Source organism: Cyprinodon tularosa, unplaced genomic scaffold, assembly GCF_016077235.1.
Source record: "Cyprinodon tularosa strain WSP-4 unplaced genomic scaffold, ASM1607723v1 ctg684, whole genome shotgun sequence".
Taxonomy (NCBI): Eukaryota; Metazoa; Chordata; class Actinopteri; order Cyprinodontiformes; family Cyprinodontidae; genus Cyprinodon; species Cyprinodon tularosa.
Genome location: NW_024039434.1, coordinates 295,590 through 320,257, shown reverse-complemented (window position 1 = coordinate 320,257; position 24,668 = coordinate 295,590). Strand labels below are relative to the sequence as shown.

General features: G+C 38.6%; 2 protein-coding genes across 2 annotated transcripts; both read right to left on the bottom strand.

Moving 5' to 3' along the window:
• Positions 1-3,652: 3,652 nt before the first annotated feature.
• LOC119771672 (tripartite motif-containing protein 16-like) lies at positions 3,653-5,260 on the bottom strand. The gene has a single exon (XM_038267785.1). It carries the CDS (start codon positions 5,258-5,260, stop codon positions 3,653-3,655), a length of 1,608 nt encoding a protein of 535 aa, XP_038123713.1.
• A 7,846-nt stretch (positions 5,261-13,106) lies between these two features.
• On the bottom strand, positions 13,107-14,841 carry LOC119771671 (tripartite motif-containing protein 16-like). The gene has a single exon (XM_038267784.1). The coding sequence runs from the start codon at positions 14,781-14,783 to the stop codon at positions 13,122-13,124; it is 1,662 nt and encodes a 553-aa protein (XP_038123712.1). The 5' UTR covers positions 14,784-14,841; the 3' UTR covers positions 13,107-13,121.
• Positions 14,842-24,668: the final 9,827 nt, after the last annotated feature.

Below are 24,668 nucleotides of genomic sequence, written 5' to 3'. Positions count from 1 at the left end.
GAGTGATTCTCCTGTAGGCGAGCAGGTTGGTGTGAATATCTGCTTTTATTGCCTTGATCCCGAGTAGTTCTTGGAAGAAGGCCGCTCAAACCAACCTTTTCTTTCTGTCAAAAGGGAGTTTTTCCTTTCCACTTACTGTATGTTACGTGCGTGCTTGGTGTAAGGGATTATATTGTGAATTGGCGCTATACAATTGAACTGAATTGAATATTGAACTGAATTGAACAGCCAAGATGTAACAAAGACATTGATTACGGTTTCAAATTGCTGCTGTGCAGGACAAGGTTTGACCTTGGCCAACTGTCTTATATGATAAAAGCTGGATTTTACTACAGAGCTGATTTGCTGACCAATTTAAACCATCTTAAAACCAAAATTTGAAATGACAGGCTTTAAAAAACCCGTCAAAAAGCAACAGAGGGGGATTTAGAAAGATTTCCGTGACCGAAGACCATCACTTCAGTTTTTTCCTCTTAGATATAAAAGCCCCACTGATTTGGAGGACCCACTCTGCCATATTTAAAAATAAATACATAAATAAATAAATGCTCAATAAATGAATAAGCATACAATTAATTGCACCCAAAAATACAATAATGTACAACTAATAAATGTAGGTAGAAATTTAATATTATCACATTGTAGTGGATGATCCTCCCACCGCCACATCGTGTTAGTATTTTTTTTTTTTTTGCTTTATATTAGGTTACAGTTTATGTTTAAGTTGGTTATTTATTTTAGACAGGTATTTTCTAATGGGTGCACACTTTAGTTAACGTCTGTCTGAATGGTTTATTTACACTTGAGGTGCTGCTGATGCAAACCAACTGGAGGAGGAAACCTGGAGCGTACCATTTTTGAAAGACTCACGGGGAAGACTTGTTTCAAGAAGTTTTCAATTAGTTTGTCACTTAAATATTCACTTATTGTTTCTGCTAAGTAAAAGTTAGTTTTGCGTTATTTGTTTCATAGAATGGTTAATTTTGTATTTATTGGTTCTTTTGTTATGTTGTGCCTCCCTCATGTGGTAGACTTGGGTTACTCCATCCCTTTTTAAGCAGCCTTTAGTTCTTTGTTTGCAGGTAAGTTTTTTTGTTTGAGTTGGATCCTCAGTTGACCTCAGTTAAGTTGGGCCCAGATTCATGTTATTTTGTATTTACGTTATTTTGTATTGCTTTTGAGCCTTTGTTAACCATTTTTACACAATTAAATGAAAGTACTTTTTCAAATTTTGAACACCTTTGATCCCTCACACACATGCAGATGAATAAATACTTAAAAATATAAGTAATAAATAAATAAAGTTTAAGATTAAAATTGACAATTAAAAATAAATAAGGTAATGATAACAAAGGCAAATAAATAAAGAAGCTAATTAAAAGATATACGTATATACATTTATGTCTCAATGTATAATTTAATTTCTACTTGCATTTATTTGTTTATTGTATTTTTTGGGACAATTAATTGTATGTTGCCACCTTCTGGCTTAGAGGATAACTGCTTCTTCCACTAGTATAAAATTACATCATGAGAGGAACAAAAAAAATCACCTAGTGGGGGTGGCCACAAGGGGGGCCAATGATTGGCTAGGGGTGGCCAGTGGGGCTGTGGCCCCCCTCTAGATCTGCCCTTGAGTTTTATTTTCCATTTCCACACATGTTAACATGAAATGAAACAAAATTTGTTTCCCTGGTCTCAGAGCAGCCCAATCCTAAATATAAAACTAGCTATTAATAACTATATGTATAAACATTAAATAAACAAGATAAATATGCTCATTTAAACAAGCAAATAAATAAACAAATGTAGGAGTTACAATAGTAGTAGATAAAATGGGCATTCTGAGGCTTTTTGAAGGATCATTGAAGTTACCACAGAAAGTATTTATTGTTATTTTAAAAATTAACCAGATGTTTTATTTAGTTTCTGTGAATGACTTCCGGTGCTGCATGATTTGCTCTGTACCTTCTTGTTGCATGGTTCTGTAGCATCTGGCAGAAATCTAGAATAGTTTCAACATCCAATGCGCTTAATAAAGTTTTTATTTTCATTCGAAAACGTCATTATGAATGTTGATTCAACTGGTGGAAATTGAAAAAAGACCGGTACCGACGGCGCTAATTAAATAGTCCACTGGGCTGAAATCTAAACATTCCTAATGAAAATGCATTCACTTATCATTCAAAACCTAAACTGCTCTCCACCCAGTGGCGCCTCCAGAAATGTTCCATAGTCACCTGGACTGACAATATTCCAGAAGCGCCGGCCTGGGATTGGCCTGCTGCCCTGTCTCTTTCTCTATCTCTTTTCTTTTTAAGTCTGCCAGTGCAGCAGTGGCGCGCCTATCAGAGAGAAAGTAGTATGTGAGACAAAGATACTCATCCAAGATCATCGGCAGTTTCATTGTTGTTCGTTTTTTATTTAGAAATCACAATTTAAGCTATAAATCGGCTAAATAAACAAATAAAAAATACAGAGGACATGACCTCGGCTTCCTGAATGGTAGTTACAGCCCGGGCTGCATGCATGCTTGGTTTGAGGGATTGCTCAAGAGATTAAATGCTAGTGAAAATCATCACCACAAGCTCATCTAGGATGAACATCTCTTGCAAGTCAACGACTCGCTGCAATCAACTGGTATTCCTTAAGAACTGTTCTGATATATATATATATATATAGATATATATATCTATATATATATCTATATATATATATATATATATATATATATATATATATATATATATATATATATATATATATATATATATATATATATATATATATATATATATATATATATATATATATATATTGGGGTAAAAATCTGACACTAGAGGGCGTCAAAAGCATTTAGACCAGAGATTTAAAAATTCTGATCACCAACAGCAGAAATAACAAATATAACAAATTGCAAAAAAACAAAAATCATAAAATCAAATTACTAAGATTCAAATGTATGCAAAGAACAAAGTATTATAAGTCATAGACATTGAATGAAAATACTGTTACCATAAATATGATCAAAATATAAAAAAGACTTTGTTGAAGAATGTTGTTCGGTCTTTTTTGGCTCTATAACCAGTTTGATTTAGAATCTGATTTTTGTAAACTAAAATAATGGATCATCTGATTAATGAGGATGATGATTATGATCATTAAAATTTCAACATCAACAGTTGAAATTGATAAATGATGAAAGGATTGACCAGAATATATAGATATATATATATATATATATATATATATATATATATATATATATATATATATATATATATATAGAGAGAGAGAGAGAGAGAGAGAGAGAGAGAGATAAAGCCTAACGCCTGAATATACTGGCATCATATATTAAAAACCATCTAAATTATTTGTTTCATCCACACAGTTAATTTCTCTGTGGTTGGTCCCAGTGCTGCACCAACTTTTTTGTTCGCCACATACCAAAATAAAGTTTTTCAAGATTATGCAAAATTAAATCTGCCACTGTTGCCATTACTTAAAAAAACTAAGAAAATTTAGTAACTATTAAGGTAGTGGAGTAACCAGTGTAAAGTTTCCTGATTGATTATGATAATTACAGTTTCTATCAGTTTATTTGTACATGTATTGGAACAAAAACAGTTAGTCTTTTAACTAACCGTTCTGACTATTTCAGTTTAACGAACTCAGCAGAGGTTCCATAATAGACATAAACTCCAGCATATAGAGGCTGAGTGAATGTGGTCTGGACTCTATGGAGGAGAGTCATGGTTTCAGAGACGCTGTAGAAACACAGAATACCTGCTCTGTGATCCAGATACACTCCTATTCTGGAGGAAACTGGACCTGGTACTAGAGTTTCAACTTTGTTGTGATAAAATGTGTAACTGTCTGTATCACAAATTAAAGACCAATTTTTGTCATATGATTCAAACTCGCATTCATCTAACTCTCCTGCTTTTCTCATATTTTTGTATGAAACTGTTACTCCGATTCCCCCTTCTCCTCTCCACTTTACCTCCCAGTAGCAGCGTACAGTCAGACTCTCTCTGCTCAGGACCTGTTTATAATCAGTAAATCTGTCAGGATGATTGAAATTTAACTCTTCTTTTACCTCCTCATCTTCTTCATCTATTTCTTCCTCCAGCCTTGTTATTCTGGTCTTTGGTTCTGGTTCTGCCAGTAAAACATCCACTTCAGTGACTGCTTGTGAGATGTTTGTCCATGTGTCCCTCAGGATGTCCTCTAGTTTCTCTCTGAGCTCTGACACAGCTGCTGTCACATCCTCAAAGTATCTCAGAGGACGAATATTGATGCTGGATGAGTGTGTAGACTCACTGAGTGCTGACAGTGAGGGGTAGTTGTGGAGAAACTGGGTGTGATCCTCTGTGATTGAGAGCTTCTCCAGCTCAGCATCTTTCCTCTTCAGCTCAGTGATCTCCTGCTCCAGCTTCTTCTGAAGCTCTTTGACTCGACTCACTTCAGTTTCCTGCTGGGATCTGATCTGCTGCTCCACATCAGAGCTTCTTTTAAGGATCTGATTGATCAGATCAGTGAAGACCTTCTCATTGTCCTCCACTGCTTTATCAGCAGAGCCATTGATGGCCTCCACCTCCTGTTGAAGCAGCTTCACATCTTTCTCCTGGTCCTGGATTCTCTGCTGGATCTGTTGTCGTCTCTGCTGGAGCTCCTTCTGCTTCTCAGTCCTTTCTGCTGCAGCTGGGACTGTTTCATGGCCTTTATGTTCATCCATTAAGCAGAGATAACAGATACACTGCTGATCAGTACGACAGAAGATCTTCATCACCTCATCATGACGAGAGCAGATGTTCTCCTGGAGCTTCATGGTGGGGTCCACCAGCTTGTGCTTCTTCAGTCCAGGGACATCATAGTGAGGCTGAAGGTGATCATTACAGTAGGAAGCAGGGCAGGATAAACAGGACTTGACAGCTATCCTTTTCCTCCCAGTGCAGACATCACAGGCCACATCTTCAGGTCCAGCATAGCAGTGATCAGCTGCAGCAGCCTGTAGTCCAGTCGTCTTCAGATCCTCCACTAACTCTGCTAACATTGTGTTTTTTTTTAAGACAGGTCTTCTAATAAATTGTTCCCTGCACTGAGGGCAGCTGTTGATCCTCCTCTGATCGTCTCCATCCCAGAAGACTTTAATACAGTTCATACAGTAGCTGTGTCCACAGGGAATAGTCACTGGAACCTTCAGTAGATCCAAACAGATGGAGCAGGTGATTTTCTCCAGCCGATCACTCTGAGCCATTTTCAGTCTCAGTTAGTCGCTACGCGGGTTTCTCTGTTTTACATGTTTATGAGATTGAACTTTAATCTGAACTTTTTTTTTTCAGTCAGACCTTTATCTATTTTACTATTGTTCTGCCCTGTGATATCTGAAAGGTTGGGTGGGGCTACCAATTATAGTTATATGACTTCAACAGCAGGAATAGTAGCAGTGTAAATTAGTAACTGAATGAATAAAGCAGCAGCCTTATTCCTACGATTTGTGTTGAAGTGGATTGGATTTAAGATTTTTTTTTCTCACACTTTGACATCAGCTAGTCAGCTTTAAGAACTAAAACATAGTCAAATAAAAAAGGTCATGCTTGTCACTAAAAATGACAAATATGACAGTTAGACCAGCAACTACATAAAGGATATTCTAAAACTAAGTAAACAGAAGCCAGAGTAACAACTTAACAATTAACATCAATAAAAGCAACCTTTGAACCCGCAGTGCCGGGTTTTCATTGGGCACAAAAAAGCATGAAATAAAAACGGCAAGGGATCAAATACATTACGATAGCTGCATGAGGTGAAATTTCTATTCAATCAGGTTTCATTAAAATTCTATGTGTCAATACATGTTCATAATTTAGGAATTTACAAATGTTTGACTTATTTTAAGTGAAAATTACCGTTTTCTTTAAAATCTCATTTATCACATTTATCTCAGAAATCAAGAAAAACTGATAAATACAGCTGTATTTTTTTTTTATTTGTTTTGAAAAAAAAAACATTTAGCTGATGAAAACTGGGATCCTATCTCAATACCACTGAAGCCGTCATCTTATTTTTTTAAATAATCAATAAAACTGAATTTGTAAAGAAGAAAAAAAAAGAAATAGATCCAAAAGAACTATCAATAACCATGTCTGTTCCAGCGCATATCATCATTAGAATTTCTTTGAGTATTATGTCTTCAATAGATAACAGGGGCCAGGACATGATCTGCAGGGGCTCTGGCCCCCATTGGCCCCTGACTAGAACTGCCCATGGATAACTGTCTACAGCCTAAAACTTTCCAAACTCAACCACATCCAAGAACAGAGAGCTGTTGAAGGACACCAGGAAGAAAGTTGTCGACCTTGACCAGGCTTAGAGGAGTGATTCTCCTGTAGGCGAGCAGGTTGGTGTGAATATCTGCTTTTATTGCCTTGATCCCGAGTAGGCCTTGGAAGAAGGCCGCTCAAACCAACCTTGGTTCTTGGTAGGTTTCTTTCTGTTAAAAGGGAGTTTTTCCTTTCCACTTATGTTATGGGTAGGTGTAAGGGATTATATTGTCAATTGGTGGTATACAATTAAACTGAATTGAGTATTGAACTGAATTTAACAGCCAAGATGTTACAAAGACATTGATTACGGTTTCAAATTGCTGCTGTGCAGGAAAAGGTTGGAGCTGAACTTTACTACATAGCTGATTTGCCGACCAATTTAAAATCACTGTCCATCTTAAAATCTAAACTTCAGATGACAGGTTGAAAAAAAACCCATCAAAAGGCAACATGGGGGGGGATTCAGAAAGGTTTCAAGGACCAAAGACCTTCACTTCATTTTTTTCCTCTTAGAAAAACAGGTGAAAGTCACCTGCAGTCTGACCTAAAATAAAAGACATTTTCATGGTCAGTAAGCTGATTTAACACACAGAAAGTAAAACATGTGTTAAGTGTAGTTTTGTATCATTTTAATCCAGTTAGTGTCATAATTTTTTTTTTATTTGAATTCTTTAGTTTTTTTTATTTTGCGAATTTTATGTCAAGAATATTTCAATTATTTCAATTGCTGTTTCACTGAAGAGTAGTTTCCGTTTCCCTGGAAATTGTTTATATGTGTGGGTCCAGGGAAGTTAAGATATCCTGCCATAGGATCTGCACAAAAATGTGATAATATAAAACTTATGCAACACCAAAGCCATGAAACAGCAGCAGCTGGGAGTGAAAGATGGGGAAGCACATGTATGAGGTACAAAAACACTCCTTAATGAAAAGTAGAAAGGCTGACAGATATATTGTTACCATAAAGGCAAAAGTTAAACTTTAACATCACAGCTGACCTCATGGCTAAAGATAAATATATTACTCATTAGCTAATACTGCAGGTCCACAGTGTTTAATGTCTGCAATTTCTGAGAAATTGAAACTGCAATTGGGAAACCAGCTCTTAAAGTCCTAGTTTCCACCAGTAACAAATTTAGATGTATTTGTTTTTGTTATCTAAACATGCTATATAAAGGCTTTCTATAAAACCTACAACTGTGTCTTGCCCACAACCAAAATCTAATAAATTAGCAAATATTCCCAAAGGAGTAAATTATGATAATCTAATTAAAATCAAAATAACTCCAATTGGGGAAAAAGTTACAACAATTAAATGTGGTCTGTTTAACATAAGATCTCTTTCCTCTAAAGGTCTGCTAGTTAATGACTTGATTTGTGATAATCACATTGACTTATGTTGCCTTACAGAAACCTGGCTGGAGCAAGAGGATTATGTGAGCATTAATGAGGCAACTCCTTCAAGCTATTTAAATTTTCACATACCCAGAAGTTCTGGGTGAGGAGGAGGAGTAGCAACAATCTTCCAGTCTGACTTACTGATTACTCCCAAAACAGTTAATACCTACAACTCTTTTGAACATTTAACCCTTAATTTCCCTCATCTAAATTTCAAGGCAAGAAAACCTCTTCTTCTTGTAACTTTGTATCGTCCGCCAGGTCCTTACTCTGAATTTTTAGATGAGTTTTCAGAGTTCCTTTCTGATTTGGTATTAAAAACTGACAGGGTCATCATAGTGGGAGATTTTAACATCCATGCTGACATTGAAGGCGATAGCTTAAGAGCAGCCTTTAATGCTATCTTAGACACTATTGGCTTTGTTCAAAATGTGAATAGTCCCACACATTCTCATCTTCATACTTTGGATCTTGTGCTGACATACGGCATAGAATGTGAAGAAATAACAGTATTTCCTCACAACCCTGTCCTCTCTGACCACTTTCTAATAACCTTCAGGATTACTTTAACAGAGTTCTCCTCCCCCAAAAGAAGGTTCAATTTTAGTAGATCTTTATCAGATAGTGCAGTTATAAGTTTTAAAGAATCTGCTTCACTTTCTCTCTCCTCTGTGTCGCTGAGCAGTGCTGCAGAGTGCAAAAGCATAGCTTATTCCCCTTCACAGGTTGATGATTTTGTTGATGGGGTTGCTAGTTCTCTGCGTACTGCCTTAGACAACGCAGCTCCTTTGAAAATGAAAACTGTAAAAAATAGAAAGCTGGCTCCTTGGTTTAATGCAGAGCTGCGTACTTTGAAGCAAAATGCTAGGAAACTGGAGAGAAAATATCGCTCCACAGGCCTGCAGGAGTCCTTCCTAGTCTGGAAAAACAGCTTACTGCTGTATAAGAGGACCCTTTGTAAAGCAAGAGCAGCATACTTCTCCTCATTAATAGAGGAGAATAAGAATAATCCTAGATTTCATTTTAATACAGTTGCCAAACTCACCCAGAGCCATAGCTTAGTTGAACCGTCCATTCCACCTGCTCTTAGCAGCAATGATTTTATGGGATTCTTTATAAATAAGATCGATCTTATTAAAAATAAGATCATAAGCAATCCTCTATCCGCAATTATATCTGAGGTAGTCATGGAATCTGAACCGGGTTTAGACTGCTTTGATCCAGTTGAACTTTCTGAATTAGCAAAATTATTTTCTTCATCTAATCCTTCAACTTGTATGTTAGATCCAGTTCCAACCAGGTTATTTAAGGAGGAATTCCCTTTGATCTCCTCCTCCATTTTAGATGTGGTTAATCTATCTCTGTTACAGGGATATGTACCTAAAGCTTTTAAGGTTACTTTAATTAAACCTCTGCTTAAGAAACTGTCTGTTGACCCAGATGATTTGGTTAATTATAGACCTATATCTAATCTTCCTTTCTTATCTAAAATTCTTGAGAAAGAAGTTGCCAAACAAGTGTGTGATCACTTACACCATGATGAACTTTTTTAAGAGTTTCAGTCTGGCTTTAGAGCTCATCATAGCACTGAAACAGCTCTGGTGAAAGTCACTAATGATATTCTCATGGCCTCAGATAATGGACTTGTATCTGTGCTCGTCCTGTTGGATCTTAGTGCTGCATTTGATACAGTTGACCATAATATTCTTTTAGAAAGACTTGAATATTTTGTTGGAATTAAAGGAACAGCACTAGACTGGTTTAAATCTTATCTATCTGATCGGTTTCAGTTTGTTTATGTTAATGATAGATCTTCAACACGCTCAAAGGTTACCTGTGGAGTACCACAGGGATCAGTGCTAGGACCAATTCTCTTGACTTTATACATGCTCCCAATCGGTAGAGTTATTAGACAGCATGGGATTAATTTTCACTGTTATGCTGATGATACCCAGCTATATCTGTCTATAAATCCAGATGAAGCTAAACCATTACATAGATTACAGGCATGTCTTTAAGACATAAAAACCTGGATGACTCTTAACTTTCTGCTTCTGAATGCAGACAAAACAGAAGTTATAGTCTTTGGACCAGAGTCTCTGAAAAAGAAGCTGATTAGCCAGTCACTTCATTTGGATGGGATTAAACTGATTTCAGATAATAAAGTAAAAAATCTTGGTGTTGTTTTTGATCAGGACCTGTCATTTAAATCCCATATCAAAGAGGTTTCTAGAATTTCCTTCTTTCATCTGAGGAACATTGCAAAAATTAGAAATCTCCTGTCCAGGGTTGAGGCTGAGAAACTAGTCCATGCATTTGTTACTTCAAGGCTGGACTATTGTAATTCTTTACTATCAGGAAGTCCACAAACTGTAGTTAAAAGCCTTCAGCTGATCCAAAATGCTGCAGCCAGAGTTCTGATGAAAATTAAAAAGAGAGATCACATCTCTCCTATCCTGGCTTCTCTTCATTGGCTTCCTGTTAAATCAAGAATAGAATTTAAAATCCTCCTTCTCACATATAAAGCCTTAAATGGCCAAGCTCCATCTTATATCAGAGATCTGATTGTTCCTTATGTTCCTAACAGAGCACTTCGCTCTCAATCTGCAGGTTTACTAGTGGTTCCTAGAATTTCTAAAAGTAGAATGGGAGGCAGATCTTTTAGTTATCAGGCTCCTCTCCTGTGGAACCAACTACCAGTTTTCGTCCGTGAGGCAGACACCCTGTCTACTTTTAAGGCTAGGCTTAAAACTTTCCTTTTTTATAAAGTTTATAGTTAGAGTGGCTCAGGTTATCCTGAGCTATCTCTATAGTTATGCTTCTATAGGTTTAGACTTTTGGAGGACATAGGGACCCCTGTGTCATCATTCTGCCCCATTCTCTCTCTGTTCTCCTATTCTGCAGAATCTGTTAGTTCTATCTCTAACCTTCTGCTCTCTCTGCTTTTCCTCACAGTAGCTTTGCCTCGTCTGTTCCTGTTTGGCTGTGAAGTCATCCTGGAAAGAAACATCAGCTGTGCTGCTTCCATCAACATCCTTGATTATTGATGAAGGAGATCGGCCTGTTTTCCAGTGTGGTCCTGTTTCTCTGACCGTGACTGAGTGCATGTGCTCTCTTCATCTTCTGGCATGGGAGCTGGCTCGGAGCTCGTCTGCCTGACTGGTTGTGTTTCCTGGACGGGGCCGCCTTTTAGAGCTGCTTTTGTGTCTCTGCTTCTGTCTCCTTGAACCCCAGTCGGCCTCAGCAGATGGCCGCTCACACTGATCTTGGTTCTGCTGGAGGTTTCTTCCTGTTAAAAGGGAGTTTTTCCTCTCCACTGTCGCTACAAGCATGCTTAGTGTGAGGGATTGTATTTGAGTCAATGAGTCAATACAATCAACTGGTTTTCTTTAGATTAGAAAACTTTGTATCAACTTGACTGTATGATCTGGTTGAACTGTAAAGTGCCTTGAGATGACGTGTTGTGAATTTGGCGCTATATAAATAAACTGAATTGAAATTGAATTGAACTAATTTATAGGAATATAATCAGAGCTTTTCCCTAAACTCTGAGCAGACTCTGCCTTCTGAAACATCTTTCAGAGAACTTAATGAAACTGTAGAAATAAAGCAAACATCCTTCATAGATAATAAATATGACAATTTTATTTTTTGAATCAAAACAGAATCAGTTGCTTACATTAAAACAACCTTACTGAAATACTTAAATGATCTTTGTAATAAAGCTCCAAAATATAAACCTCTAAATAAAATAGCAAGTAGGTATTCTTAACATGCAGCTGTTCTTTAGCCAGGAGCCTTTCATCAAACTGGTCTGTTTTACACGCTCTAGTGTAAATCCAATAAAGAATAACTCAATGAAAGCAATCATCAAAGACAAGCTGAGATCCTGTCTTATTAACCTGGAGCAAAAATGCAAAAATTGCTGAAATTTTGAAGGTTTTATGGGATGAAAAGTTTATGGTTCTGTCAGTCTTGTCATTAGTTCTTTAAGCGTGCTCTGACTCTGCACTTGAAGCAAACAGAAATTACCTAATTCTGATATCATCAGGCTCTGACTAATACAGGAGTTCTTCATATCAAGGTCTCTGCAGGTTACTGAGAATACTTCCTTTCAAACACTTCTTTTTTCATGATTGATAATCTTACATACTGGAGCTACACATACCTAACAAAAACAGGCAGATTCACATAGCTTAACAGTTAGAGGTTATTATGACTGATCATGGATTTATTTTTGGTCATTTCCAGAGATGGGAAGTAACGAAGTACAAATACTTCGTTACTGTACTCAAGTAGATTTTTCTGATATTTTTACTTTACTTTACTACTTATTTTTATGGCGACTTTTTACTTCTACTCCTTACATTTTTACACAAATATCTGTACTTTCTACTCCTTACACTTTAAAAAATTGGCTCGTTACTTTAGTTTTGAATCATTTCAATGGAGTTACCGTTATTATTTTTCACGTCATCAATACCAAATTCAATCTAATTGGATGGGAATCTACATTGCATTTGACGCACCACTACAAGATGAATCGACAGATTCGGCGGCATTCATTCGCGGCAAATCATTGCAGCTTGGTGGCGGTGGCGTTAGCATAGTAGTATGGACGACGAGATGATTGAAAATGAACACAACAGAGATCTAGTCCTATTGACAGACATCCATTTAAAATGTAGGCAACGGCATGAAAAAAGTGGTTTCTACTTTTACTTTTATACTTTAAGTAAATTTATAAGCCTCTACTTTGTTACTTTTACTTGAGTAAAGAAGTTTAATCAGTACTTCCACTTTTACCAGAGTATTTTTTAACACAAGTATCTGTACTTTTACTCAAGTACGGAAAGTGAGTACTTTTGCCATCTCTGGTCATTTCACAGATTTAGATCTAAACAAGCATAAAAGTTTCAGTCACTTATCAAACAGTTCATCTTGTCCTGCTTGTCTGTCAGAGTCACAGTGGGGCTGGTGTCTTTCTCCAGCGGTCTGTGGGCAGAAGGCCAGGTACACCTTGGACAGGTCAACAGTCTAGGACAAAGCAACATAGATGAACAACTCTAAGATAAAGCCAGAGTACCTGGAGAGAACCCATGTATGCAAAGGGAGAACATATAAACTCCATACAGAAAGACCCCAGGTCAGGTATCTAACCCAGAACCTCCTTGCTGCAAGGCAACAGTGCTACCAACTCCTTCACTGTGCAGCCATAGTTATCAAGCCATTTTGGATGCATGCAACCATTCTTGAAAATACTCTTAACAGTCTCTTAGAGATTAAAATTCATCATGTGACACAATTTAAAATAATAACATTAATGATCAAACAGAGACAAAAAAAACAGTAACTAAAATACACATTTTAACCAACTGTACCTCAGAGTAATTCTTACTGTAGATTAACAATTTCAGCAGAGGTTCCATAATAGACATAAACTCCAGCATATAGAGGCTGAGTGAATGTAGTCTGGACTCTATGGAGGAGAGTCATGGTTTCAGAGACGCTGTAGAAAGACAGAATACCTGCTCTGTGGTCCAGATACACGCCTATTCTGGACGAAACTGGACCTGATACTGGAGTTTTAATGCTGTTGTGACAAAATGTATAACTGTTTATGTTGCAATATAAAGACCAAGATTTATTGTTGAATCCAAACAAACAATCATCTGACTCTCCTGCTCTGCTGATGTTCTTGTATGAAACTGCCACATCAACCTCTCCTCTCCACTCCACCTCCCAGTAACAACAGCCAGTCAGACTCTCTCTGCTCAGGACCTGTTTATAATCACTGAATCTGTCTGGATGATCAGGATAAGGCTGTTGCTGGTTTATTCTTCTGACTTTTCTGTTCCCCTCAGATAATAAAAGCCTTCTGTTTGCTGTGTTTTCATCCAGAGAAATTGCTTTTGAATACTTTAATAATCGAGCTCTTGTCTTTGGTTCTGAAAGTAGAACGTCCACTTCAGTGATTGACAGTGAGATGTTTGTCCATGTGTCTCTCAGGATGTTCTTTAGTGTTTCTCTGAGACCCACCAAAGCTGATGTTACATCCTCAAAGTATCTCAGAGGACGAATATTGATGCTGGATGAGTGTGTAGACTCACTGAGTGCTGACAGTGAGGGGTAATTCTGGAGAAACTGGGTGTGATCCTCTGTGATTAGGAGCTTCTCCAGCTCAGCATCTTTCCTCTTCAGCTCAGTGATCTCCTGCTCCAGCTTCTCCTGAAACTCTTTGACTCGACTCACTTCAGTTTCCTGCTGGGATCTGATCTGCTGAGTCACATCAGAGCTTCGTTTCTGGATGAGACGGATCAGATCAGTGAAGATCTTCTCACTGTCCTCCACTGCTTTATCAGCAGAGCCATTGATGGCCTCCACCTCCTGTTGAAGCAGTTTCACATCTTTCTTCTGGTCCTGGATTCTCTGCTGGATTTGTTGTCGTCTCTCCTGGAGCTCCTTCTGCTTCTCAGTCCTTTCTGCCACAGCTGGGACTGTTTCATGGCCTTTATGTTCATCCATGGTGCAGAGATAACAGATACACTGCTGATCAGTACGACAGAAGATCTTCATCACCTCATCATGACGAGAGCAGATGTTTAGTAGGAGTGACTTGGTGGGGTCTCTAAGCTTGTGCTTCTTCAATCCAGGGACATCATAGTGAGGCTGGAGGTGATTCTGACAGTAAGAAGCTGGACAAGTGAAGCAGGACTTGACAGCTTTTATCTTCCTACCAGTGCAGACATCACAGGCCACATCATCAGGTCCAGCATAGCAGTGATCAGCTGGAGCTGCTTGGAGTCCGGTCTTCTTCAGATCCTCCACTAAGGCAGCTAAAATTATGTTTTTCTCAAGGACAGGCCTCGGTATGAACTTCCTCCTACACTGAGGGCAGCTGTGGATCCTCCTTTGATTTTCTCCATCCCAGAAGTCTTTAATACAGTTCATACAGTAGCTGTGTCCACAGGGAATAGTCACTGGATTATTCAGTAGATCCAAACAGATCGAACAGGACATGTTACCTTGGTTTAGTTGAACTGCTCCCTGCTCCATTTTAGCTCTCAGTGAAACATACTGTTTTAGTTTCACTTCTACATAATATATTCTGGTTTGCGCTAGTTTATGCAGGAAGCATCAGTGGTTCCACCTATCACTATGTTGTAAACTAGAAGGGGAGGGAACAAGGAAGCCCTTTCAGCTGAACAATGCCTTTTAACCCTTAACTGTGCTTGCACAACTGAGTGGATTTAAAAAGCTTGCTCCCTTTATGTTGAAGTGCTACATCATTTATTCCAAGATTAATTTATTAAAGAACATAAATTTGGCTACTGCTTTGAAGACTATTAAAAAAATAATTTTGTAGTGTCCATTTTGATGACATTCAAACAGGGCTACATAAGCCACACATGCAAATCCTGTCCAAGATGCAACAGATTTTCGATCAGAGCTTTTTCTGTCATTTTTTTGGTAAATAACTTGAATGCGGAGTATTGTGTGGATTTATTACGAAAAAATAAAGACACACAAAGACAATCAGGCAAATATAAAGACATTCGAGTTGGAAAAGAGAAAGCCGCAGCAGCAGACAAACAAACATCTACAAGAGAATATAATGAGGAGATGAGAAGCCATTGTAGGGAAAGCAAACTGAGGGCTAAGACAAAATGAACAGAAGCAGGCAAAGAAACATGAGGAAGAAATGTAACAGAATTAGCAAGAGAAAACAAATTGCAAGCAAAAGCAAACAATCTCAGCACCCAAAATAAGTAGAAACTACTCAAAGCAAACCACAAAGAAGGAAAAAAAGAAGAATAAAGAAACCCAAATACCCAAGGATCATCACTAAAACCCCCTTCTGATGGCTGATACCAAACGCCCGTGACCCCAGGAAACAACCACCCAAACGAGCTAGCAGGGATTTGAAGGGTTTTGTGTAAGGTCAAATTAGCTTTTGGACTAAATGATAGCATTTAGAATCGTTCTGAACCAGTTCACAGTGCAAATCTGTCAGAACGAAGGACCCAGAATTAAAGCAGACAGATCAGAGTGATTTCAAACAAAACAAACTTTGCGGCTCTTCAGACGGGGCAGGAAAGCTGGAATCTCTGTAGAGGTGGAAACTCAGGTTAGTGACCACGAAACCTTAATGGGGAACGATAGTGAGCATGTGAGTCACTAACCTGGTTTATCCCCTAGAACCCGACGGACCCACCGGTGGGTCCAGCTGCCACGTGACCTCGGCGCGTTCTGTAAACAAAGGCTCCACGTGCCTTTAATTTTTTTATTTTTTTTTATCCGCTAAAAGAGGCTTTAATTTTTCAAAAACTATTCAGCATAAAGGTTTTGCCCAAAATGTTAAGATTTTAGAGCTATTTAAAAACAGCTGATGAGATATAAAGGTCCGCAGGCGATGACGCAACTGCCCGGAAAACACCCGATCAGCTGATCATCACGGCCATTTTGTGGCTTCACGAGACAGTGGAAAGACTCTCAGAGCATGGCACAAGATGTCGGCTATGCAACATCGTGTTTTACCTTGTTTCAATAAAAGTTTTCTATTTGGAGTCAAAGAAAGAGCTTTCAGTTCATCATTATTATACATAATATACTGTGCACAATGGTATATTTTGCATATAAATGGGGTAAATGTCATGACCAATGGTTATATTATATGTAGAAAGTGTCATTAGATGGTAATAAGCTATTTAATTTTAACAAACCCCCAGTATTGATGTAAAAAACACATTTGGCACAGTTTGGTGACATTTTTGGATAAATGTGCCAAAATGGCCCCTCCGCCTAAGAAATTTCTCACTAATACCATTCTAAAATAAATATGATTCATCTGATTGAGTCCAAATTTGGTATATTTTTACACAACATTTAGATTTAAAAGTCTGTACTACTTTTTTGTGCTATAAATAATATTTTGGTTGTGTTTTGCAATATTTATTTAAAAGAAAATTTTGGCGAGGTTCAAAAAATGCTAAATATTTTGTATTTTGTCCATAATATTTCAGGCAGGGTCAAAGCTACAATGGTGCTAACACCAGAAAACCATTCTATGACATCTTACCTTTAAAGAGGTACCAAAAGTTTCTTCTTAAATCTAATAGCTGTGAGGCTATAAGTGATTTACTTTTGTGTGTTTTTGTCAGGCAGAAATTTATTTATACCCCCTGAGGGTGTAAGAGGTTATAAGTTCAGTCCAAACCCTGAGGAAGAAGTGAGACCTAGTAGGATGATTTCTCAACAGCATGCAGTGGGAGCCTTCCAGAGAGTTCCAGAAGTGAAGCAGAGCAGACTGACGAGCAGAAGCCAGCAAGTATCTAGAGGGAAAATCCAAAGGCAGCGTGTGCCTGTGAGTTGGAGGTTTTATCCTCAAGACCATGAAGGGAAGGGTCAAACACACCTGTAGGAGTGTCTTGTGAGTGTCTGCTTTCCAGCAATGGACTTTATGTACAAATGCACCAGTGTATACAAATCCACCAGCTTCATCTGAAGAACCTGGTCTACCGGGACCAGGTCTTTCAAAAATCATGGAAATGAGGAGGCCAGAGGATTTTGGTAATAGATTTGAACAGGTGCAGCCTTCTCCAACTCTTCTGTCATCGCACCTCACTCAGCATAAGCTCTGTCGCATAGCAACAGTGTTGGGTGACGCACAAAGCATGCAAAGAATGGATGCTGAACTCACTACTATTCTGTGTGCCAATTTCCTTATGAGGAGCTTCAGCAGCAGTACTGTCGTCAACGATATCAGGCTTGTAGTTCACACAATGTTCAGATATTTTTCATCTGTGCTCAAATGTCAGCTAAACTCACTTCTAGTTCAAATGTCTCCACCATCCTATAAAATATATCAACCTTCCAGGTGGGTCAGACCCAATAGCTGTGTATGGCCTTTGTAATCACCATCTTAAATACTTTGCTAGAAATAGATCTTTTTAGCCCAGATTATTAAGAAATCAATCATTGAAGATTATCTACAAAATGTAGTGCACTTTCCTCTCCCTTACTTTGTGAATTGGAAAACAACAGCTGATGATATCCATGTTTTCATTAAACATCTTCCCCAAGAGATTTACGGAAGTTTTCTGACTCTTTGCCAAGCTTTAAGAGAAAAAACTAGGCTTTACAAAGATCAGACTCTCACTTTAATTGATGCTTTAGCATTCCACTATAAAGTAATGAAGCGCCATAAGAAAATATTGCTATAACCTCAAAAAGGTTTACCTGACATCCATTCAATTTATTTACATGAAACCAGTTCACAACATATGTTTGTCACGATTTGTATGGAGGTTGGTTGAGGACACAAATTCAGAGACCGAGAGGCAGAGATGAATCTTGTAGATTTAATAAATAAAATAAAAAACAAAGACAGACAACCAAAAATCCAAAATACTAAGAACCAAAAACCCTGAAAGCATCAGGGAAAACTCACGTGGGAAGCCAGAGATGAGGAAAAAAACAAAACAACAACAAGGAACCAGCACTGAGTGACTACAGAGGTGGAGTATATAAGGGGAACAGAACAAAGAATGGGCTAATGAGCTGAATAAGGAGCAGGTGAGAGTGGAACTAACTACAAGGAACCCGAGGGGAAATGAAACAAGCACAAGGGGGCAACATAGAGTAACTAAAGACTGCTTAAATGTATTAGAAAATAACCCAAAGATCAACAAAACAGAATAAGTAATAACTGAAAACTAAAGTCCCAAAAGGGGAGAATCATGACAATGTTATCTCAAGACACTTTACGGAGAAAACTCAATCAAATCATTCAGCAGAGTGTACAAAAGTTTTCTATGGAAACCTGGCTACTTGCATCAAGCCACTGACTTTGTTCTTCCAGGATAAGCCCTGTACTGACCATGGGTTGGATAGCCACAATGAGATCGGGAAGCGTTACTTAACTACCTATGGTCTGTTCCTAGGTGGCTCTATCATCACATTCCAGACTTGGCACAGAGCAATAAAGGCAGCCTTTAAGCAATGTTACACAACATGTGTGTGTAATGAATCTACTTTTATAGTTAATGTAATTGCTTGTTGTTCCTTATTAAGGCCCCGTCCACACGAAGTCAAAACGAACACGAAACGCTAATATTTTCCAGAACGTTTGTCGTAAAGACGGAGACGTAAAATAAATGTGATCGTCCACACGAATGCATGAAAACGCTGCAAAATGTATGCCAGGCCTGTAAGTGGCGCTGTGGTACCAAAGCAAAAATAGGCGACGAAATGTTGGGCATGCGCACTAATATTTATACATGGTTGCCCTGCGGGTCCATTTTCGTGGTTCAGTCAAATTCAGGTGCTGAACTATGTCGTCGATATTGCTCTGTTCTTCCTGGAGATATTCCAGAAGAAGAAGATTCTGTTGTAAGCCCGACAGCAGGGTGAGTAGCATTAGCAGCAACCATTCAACACAGTACGGCGCCGTTGTTGTTGTGATACTGTTTCGCGCATGCGTGTTTAGAGGCGACGCTATGACGCATGCATGTAAAAAAAAAAAATGCGATTAGAGCTTAAAGATGGAAACGCGAAAACGGCGTTTCAAAATCTTCCCACTCTGAAGGCTGAATAAAAAAAAGATCGTTTACAGACCCCCGAAACGCCGGCTTCGTATGGATGAGAGGCCGGTTTGGTGAAAAATTTGTGCGTTTAGGCCAGGGTTCGGCTTTGTGTGGACGGGGCCTAATTTGCTTCAAGCTGCTTTGTAAAATTTAATAAGATGAAAATGTTTTTTATTTCAAACTTTAAATAAACACACACATATAGTTTTAAATGTTTGAAAAGCCTTTCTATACAGCAAAAAAGGTGTTCATATTAAAATCAAATTTCCACGTTTCCGTCCTGCAGTTGATTCAAAGGCCTCTCCAAACAATGCTCCCAGGCTGAAATTCGACCCCAGCCCACCCCACTAGCAACAGCAAATTCTCACACCAACAATCCCTCACACCAAGCATGCGTGCTGCAACAATGGGGAGGAAAGCAATACTTTTTAACATAAAGAAACATCCTGCAGAACCAGACTCGGTGTGAGCAGCTGTCTGCCAAGGTTGCATGGAGGTTCAAGGACACAGAACCAAATGCACAAAAGGAGCACATACATTTAGTCACAGTAAATGCTGAGCCCATAGCTGTGTCTAGGAGGGAAACAGGTCCAGCTCTATAATCTTTGATGGCTGTTGACTGCAGTAGCCCATTAAGAGTGAAGGGCTCTGTTAATATTCTCAGGAAGATTCCAAACTCTAATATAAGGTGGAGCTTGTTTATTTAGAGATTTTTTTATCTTGATGAAACTGAACTATATAGCCCTTTAGTAACAATACCCATGTGAGATTAGATCAATTGATAGAGAAACTGAAATGAGGTCTGAATTATACAATACTTTCATGGTTTTGCACTTTTTGGTTCTGTTTAAGTTTTCATTTCCATTTTACTGTGTTTTCAAGTATTTGAGTTCTATGTACTTCTTGTTTACCCTCTCTTGCCCTCTTGTGTCAGTCTCCTTCCCATAGCTATCTTCTAGATTATTCTGTCCACACCTGCTCCCAATCTGTGCATTACCCCAGTCAGGAAGACAAGGCTATGATCCGAGCGTCCTAGTGGGGAGAGGGGGTGTGTAGGCGTCTTTAACGTTTGCATAAAAAAGGTGCAGGGTATTGTTGTCCCTTGTTTAACATGTGAAGTGCTTTTTTCCACTCTCCACTGAAGTCCTGTCTGCACAGATACGTTTAATGCCGTCCAGGGAAACCACTTTGTCCACTTTAAGTCCATCTAACCACGTCTTAGTGAAGCACATGATACTTTGTTTTCTGTATCTCCCTTGGAGGCGGGTTAAAGCTGCTATCTCCTCAGTCTTGTTGCGCGGCGATCTTACGTTTCCATTGATAGCCAATGGGAAATGTCTTTTCCTCTGCTTCATCCTAGCAACTCTGCACCCCTCCGTTTTCTCCTTATTTCTGCAGTCCCGCAGCATGTTGTGGAGCAGCACGTAGTCCCATTAGCTGCTCCCGTGTGTGAACAATGGGTTTGGAGTCGCAGACTAAAGGATCTTCCATTGCTGCATCAAAAAGTGCTAAAAGTAGGAGAAAGCTCAGCACCATAGACCCAGAAGGTGGCTTCCTCTATGCACATACTTTCAGAATATCAGATAGGGCATTCACTAATAGAAAACAATCCAAAAAACAATGTAAAATAAAGAAAGCAGGGGAGGAGAACACAGATCCGACGTAACAGGCTGCTGCATGCACAGCGCCATCTTGGAAAGGTTGGCTTATTTACTCTCCCTCCTCTTCAGTCACTGTTGGCTGGTTCCTCGTTGTTTCTTATTTCCTCATGTGTGTTTTCCCTGGTGTCTCCTGGTTTTTGGTGTTTCTGTTTCTGTGTTTTGTTTGGGTCACATTAAACTACAAGAAAGCCACCTCAGCTTCCGTCTCTACATTTGGGTCATCCAAAAACCTGTACACAAAATGACACACCAATCTCCTTTAGTTTGGGGGAGGGGAAAGGGGAGAGGTTGTCAAATACACAGCATTAAGGATGGTTAGAGTCAGTTCAAGTGGCCAAATCAATTCAGAACCAGCTTGGTGTGAAAGGCCATCTGCCAAGGTTGACAGGGAGTCTAAGAAGACAAGCAGACGCCCATCAATGGAAACTCTGGTTGGACCATGATAAACTGATGGAGGGTGATTATCCTTGTGAATTACTTACCTGGTTAGTCAATTCCGTCCATCTCCATAGAACGCTGTAGGCTTCAGCTGGAGGGCTGCCAACTAGATGTGGCGAGCACCGCCCAGAATGTCCCCGATGCTGCAGTCCTAGAGGGTAAACAGGAGTCCAAAGCCCAGTCAGGGATACCACTGAGAACAGGAACAGGCTGGTTCAGGAATCCAGGAGTCCACAGAGAGTTCAGGCGGAAACATTCAGATGGGAACAGGCAAGCTCAGTGGTTGTGAGGCAGAATAATTTGGCCCGGATAGCTGGGACTGAGCCATATGTAAAGAAGCAGGAGCAGGTGGATTAGATGAGTGGAAATTGGAAAACAGACCCAACTCTTAACTTTAATGTTTGTTGATTGCAGAAGCCCAGCTGTTATTTTGATTCAAGATGGAGTCACAGATAGTCACCAGGCCAGATGAAGCTACTATGACAAAAAAAGGAGAGTTTAGAATGAAAGTTTGAACTAAAAAGTAATTCAGAGTTAGAGAATAGATTTAGAATAAAGCACAATAATGAAAAGTGGTTCCTATGTCCTCCAGCAGCCTAAGCCTATAGAGGCATAACTACTGTATAGAGAAATATAAGGAAAACCTTAACCATTCCAACTATAAACTAACAAGAGGATGGGTTTATGCCTAGCCTTGAAAGTTGAGCAATAACCCTATCCATAATGGCACCCATGAGTTTAGTTTACTCAGAAGAGAAACTAATATAAAGTCTATAATTTACAATAAATGCAGTCATTTGTCACACCCATCTCCTTTGGTTTAGTAGACGGGAAATTAAAGTATGTAAAAAGGGAGATGTTATCAAGAAGATAGCAGTAAACAAGATAAGATGTTTTACTTTTCCATAGCTCAGAAGCCTTTCTCCCTTTTTGTTTAACTTTTTACAACTTTATCTATGTTTTTATTCACATCTTTATGGCCAAATCAATTCAGAACCAGGCTCAGTTTAGAACTCTATAGCTGATAGAATTGGAAATATAATAGAGGATATCCAACGTTACTCTCTACAGAGCACTCATGGACTCCTAACTTTGTGACAGGCCTCATCAGATCAGATAATGCCATATTTCCCTGAAAGCTACAGCTGATACTGACCCCAGCTGGCGAAGCATAGAAACACTTGATAAACAATCAGAATTAACTAATAAAAGACATCCCATAAATATATCCAAAATAATATAACTTCAATCCTCCTACTAAAAATTTACAAACGATACAGAGTCCAACAACAATATTTATGATATATTTAGAAAAAGGACCTTAATTTAATGAGCAAGCAATGGAATCTGACAACCTCTGAATATAGCCACACTTTAAAGCTGCTTTTATTCACACATCTTTACACACAACGATTGTGTGTGTAGAGTAACACACAAATACATGCACACATCAAGAGTAATGGGAGTGGATTTTTTATAGAGCTGTTGGTGAAGCTGCAGGCCACTTTCTTTCTCTGCTTTTTACTTAGGAGAGACTGGTGGTGCTGGGGTCCTGTTGCCATGTTTTATTCGGTCCTAACTGCCATGTAAAATGTGTTACTCTTGGATCCTGAAACTTTTACCCTCCTTGCCATCACTATCTTCATCTTCAGGTGACAAACACAGTTCTCAGACTGCGCAATGTTGGAATTTGTGATACAGTGTCATGATCTTGGAGCTGATGACTGGCTTGATTGTTCATTCTGTTCACCTGCCTAGGTCCGCCGAGTTTCTCATTACCATTCATCTGATTCACCTACTCCAGTCTTTATTTAACCGGCCTGGTTCCAGTCATCAGGGCCAAACTATTCTTGAGCAAGTGGAGAGAGTTTTCTAGCATACCTTAGTGTTACTAATTGCCTGATCCTGACCCGTTCTGTCTTTGGACCTCTAAGACTGCCTGTCCCTGTTCTGATCTGTTTGCCTGACCTGTCATCGAACTCCTGCTGAACTCTGCCTGTTGACCAAACCTGGACCAAAGCCATCTTTGTTATTAGTTGCCACTGTCACTGTCGATTTGTAACACCTATGGCGATAGCGGCCTGCTGTGACAGCAAATCCCATAATGCGTTGCCAGGAGGGCTCTCCGCGCAAAGCATTCCGGGATATATCTGACTCTTCCTAGACCTTTCTTTTCTTCTGCACTTCGTAGACACTTTTTCCTCTTACCCCCGGGCATTTTCAAAGAACCGCCGTGAGAAAGGTAAGCTTCAATGACTGGCTGAAACAATAGCTTACCACAAATATATTCCTGAAAGTGCGTATGCACAGAAAAAGATAGCTAACAGGTTTAGCACTTAGGACAGCCTTATGTAAACAAATCACCAGAATGATTGACATTTAGGAGGACCACTTATTTAGATGATCCACCCAGAAATAAAAGATCGTCCTCTATACCTTTAAGGATTTTGGTGTGCAGATAAAAGGCATCTTTAGATTTTGTTTTTAACAGATGATTGAACTTGTATCTATGAAGTAATATTAGCCTCCTCATTAATGATATTTTGGGCATCATATCATGTTTCCTCCGACCTTATCACAAAAAATTCTTCAGACATTAAATATTTCAAGGACAATAACATACAGGACGAATGCATCCAATTAAAAAAGGGCAGAAGAAGTTAACATTGTTTCATCATAAGAATAAAATTGATGACTTTGAGAGCAAACAGAGAACAACATATTTAATTTTTATTCATGTTACAAAAAAAAAAAAAAATCTGACTGTTAAGTGACTTGATCTGAAAAACACATTGTTGCTCACAATTATATTTGGTCTGACAAAGCAGATTCAGCTTAATAAATATGGAGAAGTAAACATTGCATTTATGAAATTTGTACCATTACATTAAAAAAAAGTATGATTAAATGTAATAATTAAAACAGATGATAACATGAAAATACATTTAAAACACCTTAGGCTCTAAATAATGTTAGCTAAAGTTTAATTAAAGTTTAGTTACATTCACATATTAAAAAACAATAATAAAAAAACATGGCTGCAGACTTTAAATGGTTTAATTAATGTAAAAAAAAACATGAATTTATACTGCAGAACTCATCACACAGCAGATCAGATCATCCTTAATCTGGTCTGTAAGGGTCTCTCCTGGATCCAGCCTTTCAATTCCTCAGTAGGAATTCAAATTTTAAACAATTTGGTGAAATTGCTGAATGCCAGTTTTTGGTCTGTCAGAACTGGAACCCAGTCCACTGGA

Coding starts and splice junctions, on each gene's coding strand:
- LOC119771671 (XM_038267784.1), bottom strand. CDS start 14,783: ATGGAGCAGGGAGCAGTTCAACTAAACCAAGGTAACATGTCCTGTTCG.
- LOC119771672 (XM_038267785.1), bottom strand. CDS start 5,260: ATGGCTCAGAGTGATCGGCTGGAGAAAATCACCTGCTCCATCTGTTTG.